This window comes from Canis aureus, chromosome 17 (genome assembly GCF_053574225.1).
Source record: "Canis aureus isolate CA01 chromosome 17, VMU_Caureus_v.1.0, whole genome shotgun sequence".
Taxonomy (NCBI): Eukaryota; Metazoa; Chordata; class Mammalia; order Carnivora; family Canidae; genus Canis; species Canis aureus.
In genome coordinates this window covers 61,322,097-61,347,027 of record NC_135627.1, presented here as the reverse complement: position 1 = coordinate 61,347,027, position 24,931 = coordinate 61,322,097, and the positions used below count along the sequence as shown (strand labels likewise).

Here is a 24,931-nt window from a genome sequence, read left to right as displayed (position 1 = left end):
GCCACTAACAAAAGACTTGAACTTCCGAAAAGAGTGGAGTAATTTTCTTTAATGTGGTCAGTTGACAACTGCTGAAAATAAGTAGGGAAGCTGGCTTTGTAGATGATAAGCTGGTACTGCTTAGCTCTACCTGACAGTGTATTTCTGAGAGCTATTCAACAAATCACTATTCTATAGGCAATGAAAGTACATCACAATATAGTTTCTTGGCTTTTTCCTTTTGTTCTTTTTTTTTTTTTTGCCTCTGATTTTTAGCAAGATTATCCTTGTGTTTACTTTATGGGAAGCCAACCATCCTTTTCAAAAGTTTGAGGGATTCATGTCACAGGGGGATCTGGTCTTTGGTCAGGCATGCGGGTATGCCCTGCGACAAGTAAGGCCGCCTTAGGCAGGCAGGTATGTGCACAGGCGCAAGGTTAGGGAACGTGTGAAATTGTGGTGGCGAAGAGGCAGAGATACAAACGAGGTACACGGAGGCTGACAGATACTTACCAAGTTAAAGAACAATACAAAACTATGTACCACCCTGAGAATAATGAAGGTACCTACCACCCAAGAGGGAGTTTGCCAGTTGGTGAAGCCTGAACTTCGCAACCTTTGTGAAATCTTTGTGAAAGCTGCATCTTCCAAGAACGTCCTGAACGTCCTGGGCTGAAGGCAGTGCTCACTCACTGAGCCCCCCGGGGATCCCCCCCTTGAGACTCTTTATAATACTTTCAGATTACAGAAAGCAGTGTTTTGTCCATTTGCCCCCTTCTATTCTGTCCTGGGATAAAAGCCTTGTCCCTCACCTGGGTGGCTCTGTGGTTGGGCGTTTCTGCCTTCGGCTCAGGCCGTGATCCCGGGGTCCTGGGATCAAGTCCCATGTCAGGCTCCCCGCAGGGAGCCTGCTGCTCCCTCTGCCTGTGTCTCTGCTTCTCTCTGTGTCTCTCATGAATAAATAAAATCTTAAAAAAAAAAAAATAATAAGCCTTGTCCCTAAGGGTGGCGCTGGAGGCAGTGAGGAGGAAGCTATGGGCTGACCTGGCTTGGCCTGGAAGCCAAGCCCTGGGACCACAGGGCCAGGTGTGAAGGATGGCACTCACCTTTCAAGACACGGAGGTGGTGACATACTTGGTTTCTTCTTGCATATGCTCCTGTTTTTCTCAGAGTTATAGAAAACTCTTCATTTGGTCTGTCATGCCAAATTAATTAGTTCACAAACTTACTGTATTTTTCCATGGATGGTTTTACATTGGGCATATACGAGCAATTTATCTGACCAACCTGAGATTGGATATAGGAATTTGCCTCCAAAGGTGCCTTTAAAGCCGAGGGCAGATGTTTTCCTTTGCAACCTGCTGGGGTGCTGACACCCCTCCCAGTCCAGCTGTGCTCTGCCTCTAACTGCTGTTGGCCTCTTGACTTCCTGTTCCTGGTCATCTTTTCTTATGTTACCTCAACCATCTGTACCCCCAACAGATAATCCTCCTAAAACAGATCAAATTCCTTTTCGGCTTAAAATCCTTCAAAAGATTCCCTCTTACCCTCAGGATAAAATCCAGTCTCTCTGTGACGATGGGCCTGGCCCATCGCAATGCCAGGTTGGCCAGCCCTTCCCCACTAGCAGATACTCCTCCACCGGCTCTCCCTGTTTAGAATCCCTGCCTCCTTCTGCCAGGATAATTCCTCCTGCAAACTACCATTTCTGTCACTAGGTGTCATGGGCGGTTACCCTTCTCTCAGTGCTTTTCCCTGTACCACCCGACAGGGCTTTCTTTGTAAAGGGGTCTGGAATAACATTGATTCTTATGTGCTCTTTTGCATGAATGAGTGGAAGACCCTGTAACTCTACATGCTTCTCTTTAATCCAAAAAAATTCTACTAAGTCCTCAAGTTTGTTAGCTGATTCTGACAATTTCATATTCAGTCTCATGCTCAGATTCATTCATGCTCAAATGTTTGTTCAGTGCATGAAATAGTGACATTTCATCACTTTATTTAAGTTCATGTCATAAAAAGATGCAGGAGTTGACTTGAATTTTTAGTAATTGCTATGATAAACCTGGATCTCAAACTACTGCCTGTGTGCCACTGATGGGAAGCCACTGTTTAAATGATTAAGAAAGATCTGAGCATGTTATGCCTCTAGGTTTGGCCTCACATACCCCACAAGACACTGTGATTCTCTGATCATAGAAATAAAGTTCCCTTTAATTACCTATTCTTATTATCTTTCTTCCCCACTGGACCATAAGCTTACGAAAGCTTTGTCTTGATTACCACCCAGCTTCACCTGTCTCTCCCTCATGCCTAGAACTTAGCAGGTGGCCATCGTCTTTATGAATGAACATAAAACTGTAGCATGTTTTTAGTATTACTTTATGTAAAGGCATGTGATTACCCATATTCATATTGGCATCAAGTTGGATAGGGAAATTATAATGTGAAAAATAATTCTTATGACCATGTAGAATCTTCATGAAGACTTCCTGCATGTGTAAGTTTTAATAACTTTGATTGCAAGTCTAATAGGCAGTTTATAAAGGCTTTCAGGGATTAGCTATTGGGCATACATTTAAGCACGATTCACGTCCTTCAACATTCTTTAGCTTAAACTTCCAACTCCTTGAAAATAAATTGCTTTAATGCTTCTAACCCTGCATTCCATTAAAAAAATGAAACTTTATCAACTACCTATTTAATTTATCCTCACTTTAAGTTTAAAATAGCAAGACTTTGTAAAATCCTTTTCAACGACTTTTACTAGTATAAGCTACACTCTTTAGATAAGGACAAGTATTTTTTTTTATGTGTGCATAACTCATTCAGGTCAGTAATTTTGTTTGCAGTTTAACCACTCCAAGGGAATCCTTGGTGGGAAGGTAACCTCCATTTTTCTTGTATAAGTTTTCAGGCCACATAGTTGCCTTGGTAACATCAGAGATGCACATCCTGATAACAGCTGATTTACATTTCTATAGTTAGCTATTCATTCTTTCTTCTATCCTGTTAAGCAAAAAATAAAAGCCTCCTAAAACTGTCTTCCTAAAACAGGAAAACAAAAACTATGATTCCCACAGCAGGTGGAATACTGAGGCTCCTATTAATTACCCAGGCTACCTCCTAGATGAGCTATATCAATCAATTCATTTATTTTATAATGTACTGTAGGAAATGATATAGGCTGTGATTTGGGGTGACACATATTGATTAAAAATAAATTCCTACTTGTAGATATGTACCTAAATGGTCAGTTTACCAAAAGACAAAATAATAGGCACACTTTGTTTTTCATTTCATCATTGGAGAAAAGTTCCTATTTCTAATCCCACTTGTTAGCAGTGGGTAGGATTTTTTTCCTGGAGACCAACATGAAACACAGTTTAGACCCCTAGGAAGCAGATGGTTGCAGAGTGCATGTGGGAGAGGCAGATTCTGATAGGTTACCAAAATGAGCACAGTCTTCACTCTTCCCTGTATTCCTGCCCTTTGCAATACGACTTTGCAGCTCCTCCATCATTAAATGGCTTTTTTCCCCTTCCCCTTGAATCTCAACTGGCCTTAGTGATTTGTGTGCATGAGTAGGATGGAATAGAATGGTGGTGTGCCAAATCTGAGTATTCAAAGAGATACTGCAATTTTTTTTTTTTTTTGAACCCTGTCTCTCAACTAGCTCCAATTGGCCTGCTGGAAAATGAAGCCATGTGGAAAAGAGAGACAGGCCATCCCAAGAGAGGCCAGAGTAGGCCAGCCGTCCTCCAGCTGGCCTGGCAAGTGACTGAACACGTTTGGCTGGGGCCAGCCGAGACTGGAAGAGTCAACCAGCTCAGCTCAGCCCAAACTGCCTAACGGCTGAAGAGTCACCTAAACAAATGGTTACTGTTTTAAACCACTAAGTTAGGCGGTGGTTTATTCTGGAAAAGCTAAGTAATGTAAACATATTTAGCAACATTCCTAAAGTGAGCAGCAAAAGAAGGCTAGATCTACATGGTTTTAAAGTCAACTTAAGAAGCCGGCATTTTTGGGATCCCTGGGTGGCGCAGCGGTTTGGCGCCTGCCTTTGGCCTAGGGCGCGATCCTGGAGACCCAGGATCGAATCCCACATCGGGCTCCCAGTGCATGGAGCCTGCTTCTCCCTCTGCCTGTGTCTCTGCCTCTCTCTCTCTCTCTCTCTCTCTCTCTCTCTCTCTGTGACTATCATAAATAAATAAAAATTAAAAAAAAAAAAAAAGAAGCCGGCATTTTTAATTCTTTTGTGAACTCTTTATGTTTTTTAGATTTTAAGGAAATCTGTCTCAGCATTGCTCTTGATTGCACCAAGGTTGAAGTTATACAGGGGGGAAAAAAAAAACCTGACATATTTTCTGTTTTAATGGAAATAATTCAAAAGTTTTACCTTCATGGTTGTTATCCAGTACAGGATTTGGGGTATAAACCTCTCATCATGCATATAGGCTGGGATGCTTTAATCTGTTATTTCTTTAACAGTGGGAACATTAAAACAATAGCTTCCTAAAGAAGATGAGGGGAATGTGGAAATGGCCTTTGGCATTGAAGTAGATAAGGAACAACCAAGATATGATGATGATGATACGTAAGTAGGTCTTATCTAGATGCCTGAATGAAGCATTGGTAGAAAGTTAAAAATGCTGTTGTTGAGACTTGGACCATAGTCTCAGAAACCTAGCTATAGAGATTAAGTTTTACTACACACATGGGTTTGTTTCTGGGCTCTCCATTCTTTCCCATTGGGATTGTTTCCTATCTCTGAATGAGTGATATTCTCTTAAATTACTGTGCCTTTACCATAACTTTTGGCATCTGGTAGGGCTATTCCCATACCTGCTTCTAGTCTCCTTATCCTTTTCTTCAAAATTATCTTAGCTATTGTTGCCCTTTACTTACCATATACATCTTCCACTTGTAAAATGTCATGAAAAGCTTTGCTGGAATTTTGAGGAGAATGGCATTACATTTGTTGATTGATTTAAAGCATTTGACATCTTTATGACCATATAGCTGAACATCCATGAATATAGTATAGCTCTGCATCTCTTTATGTCTTTTCTTAAAATATCCTTTAGCATTTTTGTAGTTTTAATCATGATAGAGGTACCATTTAACTTGGTGGTTGTTGCTGTTGTCATTATTAATGGGGTTGTTTTTCTTTTACTGTTTCAACTTAGCTACTGCTAGTGGATAGAACGCTATTGATGCTGTATCCTGTGTAACCTTGCTGAACTCTCTTATTAGTTCTAAAACTTGGAGTCCTTTGAATTTTAAAAATTTTACACTTTTTAAATAAGCATATACTCACTTGACTTCAAATTCAGAAGTTACACCCTTTTCGTAGTCTTCCTTCTATCTCTTTACGTCCACCACACAATTCTGCTTCCCAGAGTCAACCAATCGAATATGCCTCTTATGCACACTTCTCCTGAGGAATTCTATTAATCTGTAAGCCAACATGTAGACTGTGTATTCTTTTTTTTTTTAAAGATTTTATTTATTTCTTCATGAGAGACACACACACAGAGAGAGAGGCAGAAACACAGGCAGAGGGAGAAGCAGGCTCCACTCAGGGAGCCTGACGTGGGACTCGATCCCGGGTCTCCAGGATCACACCCCGGACTGCAGGCGATGCTAAACCGCTATGCCACCGGGGCTGCCCTAGACTGTGTATTCTTTTTCTCTCTTATAGAAACAGATTGATAGTGCACATGCTATCCTGCAACTTCCTTTTATCATTTAACATTGTAGTCTGCATACCTATCATAATATACAAATAGTAGCATACATGCAGTTTAAATTCCCAGAAAAGCCAAGTATTAGGTCGAAGAGTATGTACATTTGTAGCTGGATATTGTCAAGTTGTCCTTCACAAAGGTGACATCTATGAACACTTCCACTGACAGAGTATGGAAGTGCCTGTTTCCTTGCATGTTTTCTTGCTTAGTGTGTTACCAAACTTTTGGATCTTGCACAACTGATAGGTTCAAAAATGACATTTCAGGTTAGTTTTAATTAACCTTTCTTTTTTGAGTAAGATTGCCTTTCCATGTGCTTAAGAACCATCTTTATTTCCTCACTGGGGACAATTTTATTCATAGCCTTAGCCATTTAAAAAATTAGGCTACTAACACTGTGTTGATTTGGGGAGCCTTTTGCACTTTAGGGAAATTGATCTTTTATCTATAATATGACTCTAAATATTTCCCCCCGTTTTTTATTTGCCTTTTCATTTTTCTTATAGCAGCTTGTGCCATGTAGAAATTTCTCATTTTTATCTAGTTATGTTTATCAATGATAAGAAACAATACCAGGATTTTTTTTTTAGCACTTTTATGATTTAATTTTTTTTTTTAGTTAAATAACTTATTCCTCTGGAATTTCATTCACATCACACTGCAAAGTGTGGCTCCAACTTTACTTTCCTCTAAATAACTTCTTACCTACTCTAACACTTTTGAAAATTTTCATTTTCACTACCAATTTGAAATGCCACTTCTATGATATACTACAGTTTTATATGTATTTACTTCCAATTCTTATTCTTTCTAGTTTAATTATTGTATTATAAATATATTGTTATATAATATGAATTATTATTTGGGAGGGCTAGTTCCCTTAAATACGTTCCTTTTTCAGTATTTTTTTTTCTCTAGTCTTTATTGTTTATTTTTCCAAGTGAATGTTAGAATCATGGAAGTAAATAAAGGAGGGAAGGAAGAGGGAGAATTTTCTCAGCCTGCTTCCTGCCAGTAGAATTTTGGAGTCCAGCAGACTCATTTCAATTAGGATTATCTGTGTCCCTTTTGGTCCAACCTGGCTATGTTTCTACATATATATTTCTTTCAAAAATTTTGTGGACCTCTGTAAATTTTACTGGGATTCACTTTATTAGACAAAAGCCAGATCCACAAATCCTTTTTAGACAAGTGCTTCTCTGTCTTGAGCTTTTGCCTAGATTCTGAAGGACAACACAATTAAGCTCCCTGGAAACCCTACTGTTTGATAATAATCTTGAGATTCATCCACGTTGTCCTATGTATCAGTTGGTCATTCCTTTTTATTACTATGTACTATTCCATTATATAGATAGACCATAATTTATTTATATATTCACCTGTTGATTGATAGTTGGGTTGTTTCTAGTCTTTGGCTATTATAAATAAGGCTGCTGTGAATATTTATGTATGTCTTTGTGTAGACATAAATTTCATTTCTCATGAGTAAAACCATAGGAGTGGATGACTGAGTCATATGGTAGGTGAATGTTTCACTTTAAAAAAGACCTGCCAAGGTATTTTCCAAAGCGGTTGTGCCATTTTTACAGCCCATGAACAGTGTAGAATTGTTCTCATTGCTTGATATGGTCAACTTAAAAAAATACTTGGATGGTCTGGAAATGCGGATATTGAGAAATCAACATTAAAATTAATAGTAAGAAATCATAATACTCTGAGGTCTCTAGAATAAATAAATATGTAACATCCTGGAGGGATATAGCCTCAGTCCAGGCTATGTTGAATTTTGTCATTAAGGCACTGGTGAACATGAGTTTACAACTAAAAATAGAATCCACTATGAAAGAGAGCATGCGCAACAAGTAGCTGAATTAGACCATAAAGAATTCAGATAATACAATTATCCTATGAATACTTAATATTTATATAATAATTAAAATTGTACATTTAAAAATATCTAGAGTAAGGAATGAAAACATAAGAAAAAAGCCAATCTATCAAGAGCAGGAAGATTTGATAATTAACCAAACAGAGCTTCCAGAAGTGAAAAAGAATCTAGTAGAAATTAATATTCAAATGACAGTTTAAATACAGAATAGGTGCAGTTAATGAGGGAATTAGTAACTGCCAGAAAGACTTGAAGTAAAAAATATTGGGAAATGTGAGAGAGGAGTTAAGGGTCATGAAGGTCCAATGTGTATCTAAAAGGAGTTCCAGAGGAAGAGAATCAGAGAAAAGCAATATTCAAAGCAATTAGAGCTGTGAGCTTTTTATAGTCATTGAAAGCCATACACTGTGATCTCTGAGCAATAACCAAGCAGGAACAGTGAAAATAAATTCACACCTAGACACATCATACTTCAAACTGTAGAGGAATGAAGACAAAGGGATGATAGCTTAACAAATAGGAGCTTGAATTGCTGGTTCACCCCAGATGCATGCCCTCCGGTTTTAATGAGGTCCTCCATGGTATCTGGCAATCCTATGCCTGGCTTGCTTCCCTCCAAACCCTCCACCCTGCATATTCACCCCCATTCACCTCAGTCTTGTCCTGGGACCATGCCTCTACTTCACGGAGCTGGTATGTGGTTTGTAAATGGAATGGTCTTGATTATCTGGTTCCAAAACGTCTTTCTATCCACATAAGTCCTCATTGCTTTCTCTTTTCCTGACTTCTTCCCCAGACAAAAAAAAAAACTGTCTCCCTGCTGAAAGCACATCCTGGCACAGGCGCTCTGAATCCCAGGCTTTCTCAGAGAACGTGTTCGTATTATCTGTCCTCCTATACTTTTTTTAAAGATTTTATTTATTTATTCATGAGACACAGAGCGAGAGAGAGAGGCAGAGACACAGGCAGAGGGAGAAGCAAGCTCCATGCAGGGAGCCCGACGTGGGACTCGATCCCGGGACTCTAAGATCACGCCCTGGGCTGAAGGCAGGCGCTAAACCGCTGAGCCACCCAGGGATCCCCTGTCCTCCTATATTTTTAATGTCTGTTACCTACTTTCTCTCAGCGTATACATGTGCCCAAATCTGTCCCTTCTTGAGACAACACCAAAAAATTATTGCCCTCATTTTCTCAAGTTAACGCTATCCTTTCAGAGCCAGGCTTCCCTCAAAGGAGTTTAAGCTTCTTATCATCACTTGTTTACCTCCTACTGCTTGCTTGCTCTCTTTCTTTCTTTTTAAGATTTTATATATTTATTTGAGAGAGAGAGAGGACACAGGTTACAAGTGAGGGGGGAGGGGCAGAGGGAGAGGGAGAAGTCGGCTCCCCGCTAGGTAGAGGGCTTGGTGTGGGACTCGATCACAGGACCCTGAGATCATGACCTGAGCAGAAGGCAGAGGCTTAACTGGCTGAGCCACCCAGGCGCCCCACCTCCTACTTGCTTTCTTGATCCACTCTATGATGGTTCCTGCCACATAGCACACTTTCTTGCAAAAGTCATCTATTACCTTGAAGTTGTCAGGTCCAGCTGTCATTTGTCATCTTATTTGGCTTCTTGCTACCTGGAAATTTCCTGCCTCCTTGGCTCCCATGATGAATACTTTCTTGGCTCTTATCAGATCTCCTTCAGCCTCTTTACTCGCCAAGTAAATATGGGATCATTGAGATGGTTTTCTTGGTCTCCTGCCTTCTTCCCTTCTAAGAATACCAGTGTTGAGGTCTTATATACAATTTCAATTCCCAGTCCTACTAATCAGTATCTGTGAGGACTTGGGCAAGCTTTATTAACCTCTCTGAGCCTCAGCTTCTTTATAAATTGATGGTGAGAGGGCAGCCTGGGTGGCTCAGCAGTTTAGCGCCGCCTTCTGCCCAGGGTGTGATCCTGGAGTCCCGGGATCGAGTCCCACATTGGGCTCCTCCCTCTGCCTGTGTCTCTGCCTCCCTGTCTCTCTCTGTGTCTCTCACGAATAAATAAAATCTTTAAAAATAAATAAATAGATGGTGAGCATGTCTACCTCGAAGTGCTGTATTCGATGAAATAGTCATGTGTAAAGTGCTTCAGGGCAGTCACTGGTGTATGGGAAGAGCTCGCTATATGGCAGCTGTTTTATTCTTTTTTTTTTTTTTTCTCTTCTCTCTTCCTCTCCTTTTAAATATAAGAGTAGATGGGTATTAATAAAGGTTGTGGAGTCCAAGTCCAACTAAACATAATACTGATTATCCCAATGTTGGAAAGCCAGGTTGATGTAATAAATAATTCATTACTTGGGTGAAGATGCAACCATCAAATTGCTTACGTGGGGGTGGGCATGAGAAGGGGAACTACTTTTCATATGTATTTTTCATTGTTTTGATATCATAAAGTTGATTTTTACCTCTTGTTTCCAGAAATTTTGAAGAATCTGAAGGTGAGTTGAGAAACTAAGTGGTGGAGTGCCTGGAAAAACCTGCTACTCCCAAAGAGGAAGAGAAGAGACGCCTGGCTTCTCTAAGGCTGCAGAGAAGTTAGGACATAGAGATGGGACAGACACACAGGAATATGCAAAATTAAATGAAGGTTCAGGGAGCATTTCTACTTGATCTAACGACAAAGTATGCATCGCTGATGAAAACAGAGAAACAGGGATCCCTGGGTGGCGCAGCAGTTTGGCGCCTGCCTTTGGCCCAGGGCCCGATCCTGGAGACCCAGGATCGAATCCCACGTCGGGCTCCCGGTGCATGGAGCCTGCTTCTCCCTCTGCCTGTGTCTCTGCCTCTCTCTCTCTCTCTCTCTGTGTGACTACCATAAATAAATAAAAATTAAAAAAAAAGAAAACAGAGAAACATCAACAACCCATCATAATATACAAGTGTGATTATTTTACTTTTTCATAAGTGACTAGTACCTATGAACTGCAGCATCTGTTTGAGCACAAGTCATTGATTCATGAGTTTTCTAGTAATCCCAGGGATTTATTTTTATCCCAGTTTAGACCATGAGACTGACCAATTCGATGTAGAAATTAATATTTTACTTCAAAAATTCTATCAAGGAATCTTTTGGACAATATATGTCACAGGCAGGGCCTTCCTCTCCCAATACACCTCCAACAATGTGAATATATTGTTTCATGGCAAAGGGGAATTAAGGTTTCGTGGTTGCAGGTGAAATTAAGGCTGCTAATCAGCTGACCTCAAATAGGGGAAAGTTATTTTTGCTTATCCAGGTAGACCCAATGTAACCACAGGCCAGTTTAATGGTAGAAGAGGGAGGCAGGAGACAGAACCAGAAGATGTCAGTGTGAGAGGGGCTCAGCCTGGTGCTGTCGGCTTGGAGGAAGGGGCCACAAGCCATGGAATGCAGGCAGCTTCTGGAAGCTGGGAAAGGCCAGGCAATGGGCGTCCCCGGAAGCCCACAGAAGGAACACAGTCCTCCTGACATGCTGGTTTTAGCTTTGTGAAATCCACTTTAGACTTCTGACCTACAGAACTGAAAGCTAATAAATGTGTGTTGTTTTAACTAAGTTTGCTAATTTGTTAAAACAATGATAGAAAACACAGTGTACAAACTAATTCACTTAATCAATCAACCATTTTAGAAAACTGTAACTTTGAAATTTCTTAAGTTCTATTGCATATACTATTTTGAAGTGGACACGGACACTTAGGGAGTAGGGTAACTGAGCAAAGAGGATCAAGGCATGTCATGTTAATTATGCCCAAGAAATCATTTTACTGTTTTATTGAATTAATTTCTACTAGCTTCAAATGTACAGATTATAGACTTCTTAAAGGCAGAGACTCTACCTGGTTCTTATATCTTATGCTGGTCTTTTTATAAATGGTGCTTAGCAGAGCCACATTATAACAATTCCAGTGTTGAACACATGCCTGCAGTTTAGCTATTTATTCATTTACTGTGTTGTTGCTGTGAAGGACGGAGTGGTTACCTTTCTAAGTGATAGAATTCTGCTTGAAATATATGCTCTATAATACAAATAAAGCTAAAATTGCACATTGATACATTGCTGAGCCAAGAAAACAAAGATGAAGTGTTGGTCGGATTATTTTTACATTTGATATAATTTCATTAAACGTGGGGAAAGTATCAGGATTCCCCTAACTGTGAGGAATGTCCCCTTCATGCCTGTATCTTCCTGGTGTGTGAAGTACTGTTCTTTCAACTCGGCGTATAAGGGTTATAATCTACTCTTTTAGGGAGAGTGCTTGGCATGGTCACATCATGAGGCTCAGAATATTTAAAAATTTCTCACCACTGTGTTAATGTCAACGTTGGTAGCACAGGACCCCGAGAGACTGGAGCATCAATTCTAAGAGTCTTTTACTGGTCAGCATATGCATGTTTAATTACTTCAGAACATTATGTGGTTCAGACACACTAAATCTGTTGGTGTGCTAAACAAACACTCAACAGTATTTGAATGCATGGAAAATGAAACACAGTTCCTGAAAATCCCAAAGACCAGTAAGTTGTAGGCAGAGAGAGAGAAAAAAAGAATGAATGTTTAAGGTCAATGTTTAAGAAGAAACCTATCAAGTCTGCTCCAATGACAAGATGCTTGGCTAAAGTCTCCTTTAGCCAATAGCCACCAAGCCTTATCATTCATGCTCAGATTTTGAGTTCTTTGCTATCAAGTAGGAAGTATCCACTGTGGCAAGTATACAAATCTGCAAGGTTTTCCAACCTACTTCAGCTCCTAATTCACCTTACCCACCTTATGTACACAATTACCTAAATCATGTTCTTGAGGCACACTTGATTACTTTATTCTGGGTTTAGGTTAGCTGCATGTGTTAAGTTGAAACTACTGATTAGACTTGCATGTGTTTTTAGAATAAATTTTATTAAAAATTATGCATCTCGGAAAAAATTATGCATCTCGGTAACTATATATCATAGCTATCAAACTGATCATTTTTTAAGTGGTGTATCAACTCTTAACTTCCCTTCTAGGTATCTTGTAGCATGTATAGTCCAAGCAAGCATGTAGCACTCAAGCGTTAGAACTGATGCTTCTTTAAGGCCCAGGGTGCCTTGGACTTAGGATGAGGACAGAGGAAAAAGAATCAGCTGAGGTAGGGAAATTACAAGGGCATAATTTGATTCTAGAAATTTGCATGACTTCTTGTGGATAACTTTCTCCTTGTACCCAAATCTGTTGACAGATTTAGCAGACACTCTACTTACTCATATTATAGTCCTGGAGTCTAGGATACATTTACATGATTAAACACAAATATTCTGAAAGCATTTACAATTATACTGGCCACTCTCATAATTTTGTCTATGACTTTGTAAAAAGCCCTGAAAATTATTAAAGTGTATGAAACTCTGCAGTGTTTTTGTAAGTCTGAAATATTAAAATAAAAAGTCTATTAAACCTGACAACCTATTCTTCTTGGGTACTAGAGGCAAGACAATTTTGTTTTACCTTGAAGTTCTTTTTCTTTCCTCCCTCCCTCCACCTTTGCCTGCCTCCTTTTCTTTTTTTAAATTCGCAGCATGTGGAGCTTAGAAATATTAGTAGTAGATAACAATTCAGCATTGGGAGAATGCATGGGGGTACCAATGTACCATAAGGAGAAAGTACCCAAGATCATGAAAATCGCTTTAAATCATAGATACAAACAGATTTTGTATCTATTAAATCCAAGTCATATTATATACAGATTATTATCAAAGAACATGGAACATGTATTTTATTATGCACAACCCAAATAAGAATGTGAATCCCCACTGTTGGGGGTTCGGGATATACCGCAACAGGACCATTCAAAAACAATGTTTTATAGGAATGAATAATCACTCAGAAGTTCCCCAGACAGACAGTAGCTGACATATTGTTTTGACACTCTTCACGGTTATTGGTCTTTCCAGAAACAAACAAACAAAACACGTAATATCACATTAGCAATAGGGAGGGTGAAGAGATATGCAAAGTATGTTTCCAGTGATGTGTGTGGCAAATAAAAATAATTTTGAAGAAATAGGATTTAAAAATGCTTTACAGAATTTCAGAATCTTTTTTTTTTTTTTTTTTTTTTCCTGTTCTGCATCCTTTCCTTCTGCTTAGTCTACTTCTATTTATCTTTAGTCCTATGGTTTTCTGAGGGTAGACAGGTGACTGCAGGGGGCGGTAGGCCGAATCTTGCCCCAAGATTAACTATAAGATAAGAAAACCAAGTGGGCTGCAGTCAGAACATCCAGCTTATAATCCTGATTTTGTCCCTTAAACAGCTTTGTGAGACTGAAGGAGTCTTAAGGTCTTTAAATCGTGGTCTGTAAAGTTGAAAATAAAACTGGACCAGAGGATTTGTAAGGTCCTTCCAGCTTCCATGTCCACCAGTCTTTCTTTTCTAAACTGAACCATCTCCACCCAAAGCTATGTTGGTGGCACATCATCCTGGGGCTCTGCTTTGCTGCTTTTTGATCTGATGACAGAAGGAGGCCTGCAGATGAGTCAAAGGTGGAATTGGGAATAGATGACGGAGCTGGCTGGGTCCATGACTGAATGAGAGGAGTTTGAAAGAGGGAAAACCAGACCTCTTTCACATGCCCTCTAACACAAAGATGTATCAGACTGGGCTGGAGGTCGATTCACTGATCTAGAAGGAGCGAATTCTGTATGCAGAGAACGCCAAGTGCCGTGGGGCTCTGTAGCCGTATCTGCACATCCGCATACTTTCCGTGCTAGTCGTTCAGCACAGACGTTCTGTTCAAGTCAGCACATAGTCCTAGCTATTGACTTAATAACCTACCTTGAGTCCTACTATTTTAATAAGGAGGCTTGATCACAAATGACATTTACTATATATTGTTACTCTTAATTAAATTATTTTATAAAGGGAACTTTAAAAAAACTTTTATAGTTTTCAAAGTACTTCCCATCTCAGAATCACTAAGGGGTAGCGAGGACAGGTACTACCACCTCCAGATTATAGATGAAGAGCCGGAGTTTCAAAAAGATTAAGCAGCAGCCTGAGTAGTAGGAGGTCTGCTGTTTGTAAATAGTGACAGTGGGGTCAGGCTCAGGTATTCTGCCAGTCCGGGGCTCTTTTTGAAATGCCACTTTGTACAATGTATGATGCTGCTAACAGAGACCGGGAGGATGGAGCTGGTTACTCCATCATCATTATGAGAAGAACAACTTAGCAGGATGTTCTCATTCAGACCTTCTGATGGACTTAAAGCTGACTTCCAGTCCCCGGGAACGTGGAACTGTGAAGGGATTGGTACAAGTGTCCCGGGAGTGCTACACAAAAAGCTACTTCACAAATCCCAAGCTCCCGACAGGGATGGATTTGGGGCAGCACCGGCCTCCACGAGCAGACCCTTGGCCATGGAGTGGTCACAGTCCGCCTGGCTCGGCCCTGCGAGCTTTTAGAACACGATGCAGCCTGCTGCCAGTGTCTCTTCTCTTTAAGAAAACCGTTAGGCATCTTCAAGAAGGTCATCCACATAGTATTTAGAACTTAAATGTACCAAAATCTGTGTTTCCAAGATGGCAGAACAATTCTAAGTGCTCATCAACTAATTGTCAGCTCTCCATTTCCCTTTCTCCATTTCCTTTTTTTCTAAAGGGAAATTCTCTTTCCTGGTTTCTAAAGTACAGTGATTTGACAAATCAGATCGGAAAAAGACGGGTCATACCAACAGTAAGACTGTTCATTTTTTTCTTTCAGATTCATATTTTTCAGAATTTGAGACAGAATACTAATCTTACTTTTTTTTTTCATTTAAACCATTTAGGTAATTTTGCCTTTTTTTCATTTTCATTGAAATCAATATCCTGTCTATATACAAACTGCTGAGTACATTGCTCAGGCTGACTTTATCACCATACGGAAAAACTTTAGAAAAACACTAACATATGAAGGTGTTTAGCTGTTTTATATAAAATACCTTTGACTTTTACAGATACGGCACTATTTAAGTAAGTTCTCCACAGATGACAGGAATGCCAGTTCGAACTCCTGATCAGAGAATCTGCTCACAGATGCCCGAGCATTGCTTCGGATTTGGAGTCTCTTTTCCTCAGACATGGAAAGAATATGAGCCATGGTCTCAGCGTAGTCTTCTTCGCTTTCAGCCAGAAATCCAGTTATCTCTCTTTGGTGTGGAACGACAATGTCGAGCTTCGGGCCCCCTGAATTGTGTGCAAGGATAATTGTGCCAGCTGCCATACACTCGACAACTCCTGAGAAACAAACAAAGGCTGTGTAGTCTTTTAACATTTTGAGAGCGTTCATAAGAACAAGGATGAGCAGAAACCTCTATAAATATTAAGACACTCATAAGAAATTTAAGTAAATGTTGCGTCTATAAATTTGCTTATTAAAATTCCGCAGTACCAAATAAAAGTTTTTTAGTTTCGAAGCTTCACAATAATGCTCTTTCGTTCTTAACTGAAACAGACAAGCAGGTGGAAGTCTATAACAAACAGATATACTGCGGACACTGAAACAAAGCAGAAGACCATACAGTGTGAGCAAGAAGGCATATGATTAATGGCTACTGATAAGTTGTAAAAAGATATCAAAAGCAAAATCTCAGGAGTTCAAATCACAGCATCAGGTTTCCCTCCTCCCTCCACTTCCCTTCTCCTCTGTTGGCTCCTGCTTCTACCCACTTCTGAGCCGTTCTTGTTTCCAGCGTTTTGTACTAGGGCCTCCTCTCGCTGGGCACACTTTCCCCAGGCAATGAGATAACTCATCCGTGGGGTTTCTGCAACTACCAGGACAGTGACGCCAGCTCCTCTGTTTCCAGGTCAAGCCCCTCACCGGCACTTCTAGACCAGTGCCCACTGGGATGCACACACACCTCCGTGTCCCACCAACACCTAACTCTGCGTGCGAGGAGCCCGGCTCGTCAGCTGCCTCTCCTCTTGGAGTCCATCTCTAGGGGAAAGCCATCCACCACTGACGCACTTGTCCAACTCAAAGCACCAGGAGGTCCCCTGCAACTCTTCTTTCTCCTTCGCCCAACAAATCCAATTCATCACCAAGTCCTGCTCAATCCTGCTTCAGAATCCGCTCGGGCATGTTCGCCTACCACATTCAGATCCCACCCCATCAGGGTGCCAGGGCAGTCCCACACACCCTCCTGCCTTCCTCGTCTGGCTCTCTCTGCTCCTCACCAATCCACCCCTCCACGTGGCACCCGGAGTGAACTGGAGGAAACAGAAAGCTTTTCAATCCAACACTTAAAATCAGTCTATCTTCTCCCACTGGCATCACACGGCCACCTGATCTGGCCCCAGCCCCCCGCTCCTTTGGCAAGCTGTACCTCCGTCATCCCTTGAGCATGCCTGTGAAGGCTCCCTTTGTCACACCTGTCTCAACGCTGTTTCCTCTGCTGGATATTCTCCTCTTTTGCAAGGCTGGCTTCTAATTATTGTTCAGGTCCCAGCTTACAAGTGACATCATGTCCTCGGGCAATTGTTCTCCGACCTCACAAATCTACATCAGGTGTTTCTCTGCTTGCCCTGACATAGGTCTTAGCACCCTGTCCAGTAAAGTGCTGTTTAACTGGTTTGCATCACACGCAGAGCTGGGGGTCTCTGAACACCAGTTTGCGTCCCCGTCATTTCTCCGCACCCACCACAAGCCTGGCACCGTGCATGCTCAGTAAGTCTCTGCGGAAGGAAGCACAGGAAGTCAAACCCCGTGCAGAAGGTTTGAACCAGAGTTCTTGCTGTATGTCTAAGCTTAGTCGTGTGCTACCAACCAGGGATTGACAAGAGTAGAAGATAAACTGTAGCCTTCGCAAAGGAAACTTCACTTTTATGTTCTTCCATTTTCCCTGAACACCGAGCATGGGAAGGCACAAAGCCACCACTGGAGGTGAGTCAGATACTTAAACGGGATTCAGCAGGAGGAGGAGGGGAGGCCATTCTAGTAATGAGTAGGGAATCAATAGAAGAGCCAACAGAAGTACTGTGTGGAGCCCAGTGGATTCAGCTTTTGGTGTACAACAAAATCACCCGAGGAGCTTTACCAAAATACATCTACCCGGGCTCCACCCAAGAACTCAGATTTGGTCCTTGAGTGAGATTAGGCCGGGAACCTGTACTGGTCCGCAGATGGGGTTGGGAGGGGCAGAGAAACTGTGGTAGGTAAGAGCAGGGACTGTCTGAGGGATGATCCAGGCTTTACCTCTTCCTGCGGCTGAACAAGGACGAGTTCAAAACCTCTCTGTGCCTGAGTTTATTTGTAAAATGGAAATAAGAGGGATCCTGGTGTGGCTCAGTGGTTTAGCGCCTGCCTTTGGCCCAGGGCATGATCCTGGAGACCCGAGATCGAGTCCCACGTCAGGCTCCTAGCATGGAGCCTGCTTCTCCCTCTGCCTGTGCCTCTGCCTGCCTCTCTCTCTCTTTCTCTCTCTGCATCTTTCATGAATGAATAAATAAATAAAATCTTTAAAAAAATAAATAAAAATAAAATAAAAATATAAAAAAAATGGAAATAAGAATATATATGAAGCAGGATTAAGTCAGATAACACTTGTAAAAATCCCAACAGTGACTTCTATGCAGTAAATTGTCAATAAATATCACCTATTATTACTGACTACATACTGTCATGTCCTGCAGGGTCTCAAATGAAAAGAGCTTACTTGGTGGACCAGTGGAAGAGCATGAAGACTTGATAAAATCTTCCACAGTATTATCATAGTATCAAGAGAACCTAAAATGTACATTCTCATGGCGCCAAACGAGTTGCTTAAAGGACAGACTTACCAATCCCAAAATGCTCGTTCCACATGGTATGCAGACCAATTGTTGCTTCAGACAAGTAATGCTTCAACTCGTCAAATGGGATGTTTATTTTAAATTCCACATCTTCTTGAATTCCTAGATCCTCAGAAAGCCTTCTCAGTTGGTTTACCCTCAGCTCATCATCTTGGTTACGACAACCTCCAATGAGGACAAGTTTAAGTGAAGGAAGTGGCTCAGCCACCTTCTTATTCAGCAACTTAGCAAAGGCTTTGATCTGCAAAGGATGATTCTTTTCAGGCCGGAACTGGCCAACGGAAACCAGTAAATGTCCTGGGGTCGTCTTTTTCTCATGTAAGGGAATGTCCAGAAATGTCTGCACGTCACAAGGTGGATAAACAATGTTAGTGCAATTCCCAACCTTCCACAGTGAGAGAATGTGATTTAGTGTCCAGGAAGAATTGACCATCACTACATCACTGCAAGAACCAACAAGTCCATAAATAAAAGCAAATAAATAATAATAGATGAGCTTTAATTTGCTGAGAAAAGGATTCCTGGTAATGAAGGCTGCATTGTTAAAGCCAACATTTTGATTCTTCACTACGGAAAGCATGTCGGTGCTGATGGTGGGATAATGAACATAGCTTCCGACGTGACAACCACCTAAATACTTAAACAGAGGAAGTGTGAACGCGTATCCCATTGAATCGATGTAAACGTCGGGAACACACTGCATTAGAGCTTCCCAGCCAAGAAAAATGGACCCTAGACTTTGGCCCAGCAGTGTGAAGTGAGGATAGAGTGAATCTTCCACAAGGTATCGTTTCCTTAAGAAGACAAACTTCACTGGGTGAGTGAGTTTGATGTTAAATCTTTGGAAAGCGCCTTCTAGTATCTGCTGTCCACTGACGTCGACATCACCAGTATAAACGACGTAAACTGCTTCAGGGTACCTAAAATAGAATGTAATACTTAAGGTTTTCCTTAGTGTAGGTGAGAACCAAGCAAAAAGTTGTAGATAATTATTTTCTCACAAGGTTACTAAAAGTAACCTTATTTTAGACTGAAAAAAAGGTTTTCCACGTCTTTAATTCATTGTTCTTGGTCTACTCGTTCTCCTCTTTCCTGAGTCTTCTGCTGCCCTGCGAGTGAAATGTTAGTCCTCCAAATGAGATCTCTAGTTCTTTGCTATTTCCTCTTCTAAGACTTTCGCATAGAGCAGACATCAACAAAAATTGCTGATCGACATTTCTGTCTTTAAGAAATATTCAGAAACTTTATTTTGACAAATTTCTCAATATAAAAATGGTACTAAAATATTAATAACATTCAGAAACAAGAGTTAAAATTTACTAAATGTATCTTTAGATAGAATTGTAAATGCTAAAGCATCACTCAGTTTTTATCTGAGACATGCAACAAGATTCTTCAAGCCAGATCTGGTGCCTGCATCAGCCTCTGGTTGCTTAAAGATGATGGCCACAGACTCTTTGACATTTGTCGAGCGGTGGGATCTACGCCACCTCCTATGGAATAACAGTGGGCTCTGTGACTCTTTTAACCATTAGTCAAAGGTGACATCTTGCCAGTTTCTAGACCCAGACTCTAAGAGCGGCAATTTCTACTTCGCTCTAGAGAAGTCAGCTGTCACATGAGGAGTCCAGTATCCTGAGACTGCCGTGTTGTGTGCCAGCCCAAGCAGAGGCTGCGGGGGGACAGAGATGCCTGACCCGTATCCCACACCCTCACCCACAGGAGCTGCTGCCACCGTCCCAGCCCAGGAAGCAGACAGGTTAGCAAAGGCCTTCAGATGACTGGCCCCAGCTGCCATCTAATGCAGCTGCTCGGCATGAGGGATTCCCAACACTGATTTAGTCAGTGTCTAAACTGTTAGAAACAACAATAAATTCTTGTTTTAGCCATTACAGCAACAGGTCAGCAGAATGTCATCTCTCTGTTTGAAATCCTCATACAGTTTTCCACAGCATTTAGAATTAAACCTAAACTCCTTACCCTGCTCACTCAAGTCCTGTGTAACATGAGGCCTCTACTGTCTCACATGCCCGCACGGTCAGCCAAACTGGATTCCTTTCTGTGAACAAGCCAAGGTCCTTCCTGTTTTAGGTAACTTGTAATCCCCTCTGCTTTGAATTCTCTTTTCTCACCTTCATTGTCTTTTCCTGAGGCTGACAGTATGGCATGTGGTTTACAACATGGACTCTGGTTAACTCAGTTTCCTCACCTGTCAAATGAGGGTAAGAGTAACAACCTCATACAGTTGTAGTGAGGACTGAGTGAGCATGTAAAGCACTCCAGGCAATGCCTGGCATAGAGGTAAGTGCTCAGTAAACGTCAGCTGCTTTTGTCATTTAGACTCCATTAAGTGTTACCTCCTTGGAGATTTTCCCTAATCACTCATCCTAAAGTATGGAATCACTCTCATGTTATCCTATTTTAATTTCTCTCGCCGCATTTCTCACCACTTGATATTTTTCTTTGTTTATTATCTTGTCTCTCTCTCAGCTAAAATCTAAGATCTGTGTACGGTAGAGCTATCACAAAACTTTACTACTGCCCTCAAGAGCTAGATAATCCAGTTCGACAAGTTCATGCACAGAGTTATGAGAAGCAAAGAACAGGAGGAATTAGAGAGGGAGTAGGGAAGGCCTGAAGGAGGAGGCCGTTACGCTGGGATTTAAGAAAATGTTTTGGATCTGGGCAGTTATGGAAGATGGCAAAGGAAATGCGGGGGTGGAGGCTGGGAGCCAGGATTAGCCGACAATAGAGAAATGTAAAGCGAAAGGAATTCCGTGCGAGGGCTCAGGAACTGGATGAAGGGCATGTGCCAGGAAGCAGTGTAACCGACAATAGAGAAATGTAAAGCGAAAGGAATTCCGTGCGAGGGCTCAGGAACTGGATGAAGGGCATGTGCCAGGAAGCAGTGTAACCGTAGAAGAATAATAGTTTTCCTCCTATGATACAATCATCAATGGAACTTCTACTTTATTATGTTTGTTCCTCTTTAAAAGGGAATCATAAACATTTTGGGGGTGGGGATGGGATGTGGGTGGGGAGAAGGAAGCCTCAAACTTTAAATGACTCTAACATGGTAACTTAAGACTAACTGGTAATGGTATCAACCTCAGAATCAAACAAACACTTTCACAGACATTATTTCCTGCGGCCACTACTGACTAAAAGTATTTAGGTTTAAAGTACTCCCCATTACTTAGTCTATTTCTGTTTATTTCTTCTCCACACATTCTTCCAAGGAGACAGTTATCCCCACTACATTTTGCCATCAAAAAGCCCTTCTCTTCCCTATTTTTTTTTTTATCATATCAACTAAAATTCAACATGCTCTTGTAATGCAGGTTGGCATATAACAGAAGTATTTCCTTATTGAAGAACAATTAATTCCTGGCTACAGAGAAGGTAGTGGAGCAAGCTGAATATCTGGACAAGGATTTTTCTTTAATGGTAATAATAGAGTAAATGAGCTAGGAGAGATGCATACCTACTTTTTCTGCAGGGCCCTTAAGGCACACCACAAAACTCTTTCTCCTCCTCCACCGGCATTGCAGTATGGATGAAAAAATGCAACCACCGTTTGCTTCTTCCCATTTTTGCTGGTTGATATTGACTCTTTCTTTTTCTGTAGCAGCAGTCTGATTCCCCAGAGGATAACGAACAGACATACACATAAAGTTCCACAGACTGTTAGCCCAGGGAGGAATAATGAATAAAAAAATCTGAAACAAGAAGGAAAATGTAAAAATTGACAAAATGCCTATTCTAAAGAAACTACAAATTAAAGTCTACTTTTACATAGCTACTTTATACATTAATAGTGAACACAAAAGTTTTATAGCTGGGAGTCTGCTAACAACATACTCAACTTTTAATATTCTAACACACAAAATGTCCAATGTCAGAAGGGCAAATCCTCCTTAATTCCGATCTCCATAGGATGCTACCAATTCAGTATAACTTTTCTTTTTAATTGGCAGTGAAAAATCAATGTTGATTTGATCAACCTTTCTCCTAACAGTATATGTGTTAAACGATTAATAACAAATTTAATTACTAAGCTAAACAAGATATGATTAGGAATGGCAATTGATCCTCAAATTTATGACACAGACTTCTAATTAGTTAAAAGTCTGATGAAATAGTAAATCATTTTTATTCTCTCACTTCACCTCAAACAGAACCATTTCTGGGGCAAGAGGAACTTAGATACCTTCACTTCTATTACAAGTTCTGCATTTGATCTGTTTCTATGACCCTGAAATAACTGCCTTCCCTCCTGTACCTCTAAGCGAGTTGCCAAAAATGCACCAACCTACTTCACACACATTGGTGAACTCACTCCTATTACAACACTTTGATGTCATTGCCTCCATTTGCGCTTAATAGCAGTTTTATCCACCATTACTTTTGCACTATAGGTACAAATGTAAACATAATGAAAAAGCAAATGTTATTTTCAATTATTATAAAAATAGTTTTAACCTTGAAGAACTACTAACAGGGTCTTGGGGACCTGCTACGGTCTATGACCGTACTTTGAGAACCATTGCCTTAAAGGATGAACAGAGTTTGACAGAAGTGGAAAGATTTGTCATTTATTTAACATTTGGAATATATGAATTCATTAAAGCAATATTATACAGCTTTCCCAGGACAAGCCAAAAGCCCATTTAACTTAAAATGTGGCTGACCGGGGATCCCTGGGTGTCTCAGTGGTATGGCACTTGCCTTCTGCCCAGGGTGTGACCCTGGGGTCCCCGGATCGAGTCTCACACCAGGCTCCCTGTGTGAAGCCTGCTTCTCCCTCTCCCTATGTCTCCAGGATCGCGCCCTGAGCCAAAGGCAGGCGCCAAACAGCTGCGCCACCCAGGGATCCTGGCGCAGCAGTTTAGCGCCACCTGCAGCCCGGGGTGTGATCCTGGAGACCCGGGATCAAGTCCCACGTCAGGCTCCCTGCTTCTTCTCGCTCTGCCTGTGTCTCTGCCTCTGTGTGTGTGTGTGTGTGTCTCATGAATAAATAAAATCTTTTTTAAAAATCAGGAAAAAAAACCCATATTAATGACTAAAGTTGAGCCAGTCCTTTATTGAGTCTATTAGTTTTAAAGACTCAGACTCTATAGATAAATTTATTAAACGTCCTCCATTGCTTGCACATTAAAACTACTCATTTTACGGGCACCTGGGTGGCTCAGTCAGTTAAATGCCAGCTCAGTTTATGATCTCAGGGTCCTGGGATGGAGCCCCTCATCAGACACTGGGCTCAGCAGGGAGTCTGCGAAGGGTTCTCTCTCCCCCTCTCCCCACCTCTAAAATAAATAAATCTTTTAAAAAAAAAAACTACCAATTTTAGAATTTATTTAAATATAACTAAAAATATGTGCCATTAAATAATGTTTATCATAGAAACACAAGGCTTTCTTGGTGGCTCAGTGGTTTAGCACCTACCTTCAGCCCAGGGTATGATCCTGGGTCCCGGTATCAAGTCCTGCATTGGGCTCCCTGCATGGTGCCTGCTTCTCCCTCTGCCTGTGTCTCTGCCTCTCTCTCTCTCTCTCTGTGTGTGTCTCATGAATAAATAAGGTATTTTTTAAAAAGATAACTGCAATCAACAGTGAGTCATTCATTCAACAAACATTTATTTAGCCATTATAATGTGCAAAGGACTGAATTATGGATGTTTCAAAAGGCAGGGAAGAACATGAAGCCTCTGAAAATAGAATTTCCTGTCCAAAATATTTTAAATAATCATTATAGAATCTGGAGTAGAGGAGACAAAAGTGAAGAAATAATACCCAAAGTCTGGAGAGAATACCGCTTTTCGGGATGCTATGTGTTAATTACAAATTTTCAACCTGAACAAAAATAGGTTGGTGTTACAGACCTCTGTAGATGGAATATACTAGGTCTTCTTTTTATATAAATACATGAATACAGGGCAAAACATGTAAAATGCAGTACTATTACTAGAACAAATGTAGGAAAAAAGTTTTTTTTTTTTTTTTTTCCACCAACATGTTAACAGTCGTTATCTCTGGATGGTAGCATGCCTGGTGATTTTTCTTTTTTGCTCATCTATTTCCTAACTTTTTTTTACAAGAAACAATGTAGTGACTATGTGATAAAATTTTATGTGACTATTCTTCCATCAACCAGAAATAAAGATCAGCGGATAATCATGGGGCTGAGGATTCAACATGAACTTTCTATCTGTGAACTAAAACCGTCCCTGAGAGGGCTCAGGAGGCCAGCGCGGAGCCCCATCCCTCAGTCCCACGAAGGCCGAGCATCACGCCCCGAGTCCTGGGGAGGAGCTGCCCTGCGCAGACCCCGCCGCCAGCGCGCATCTCCCAGAGCGTCCCAGGAGCCGCCAGGAGACCCCCCCGGCCCCCCGCGTCCCCTCGGGTGTCACTCACCCCGCCCGCCCCGCCCCCCAGCTTCCGGTCCCGCGGGATCAGCACTGCGGGCCGGGGGTGCGCGCGCATCTCCCAGAGCGTCCCAGGAGC

At 41.2% G+C, this 24,931-nt stretch overlaps 1 protein-coding gene across 3 annotated transcripts in view; it reads right to left on the bottom strand.

Annotated features, from left to right (window-relative positions):
- The window catches only part of ALG11 (ALG11 alpha-1,2-mannosyltransferase), a 39,867-nt gene that overhangs the window by 14,095 nt on the left and 841 nt on the right, over positions 1-24,931 (bottom strand). The window contains exons 2-4 of one of the 3 annotated variants that reach the window (XM_077855852.1): positions 21,917-22,147; positions 18,417-19,348; positions 12,503-15,875 (exon numbers count right to left, since the gene is read on the bottom strand). In XM_077855852.1, coding sequence (XP_077711978.1) covers positions 15,604-15,875; positions 18,417-19,348; positions 21,917-22,147 — 1,435 coding nt within the window. In that variant the 3' untranslated portion in view covers positions 12,503-15,603. Of the gene's footprint in view, positions 1-12,502; positions 15,876-15,904; positions 17,313-18,416; positions 19,349-21,916; positions 22,148-24,931 lie in introns of those variants that run through there. The other 2 variants (XM_077855854.1, XM_077855853.1) reach the window with 2 other exon arrangements.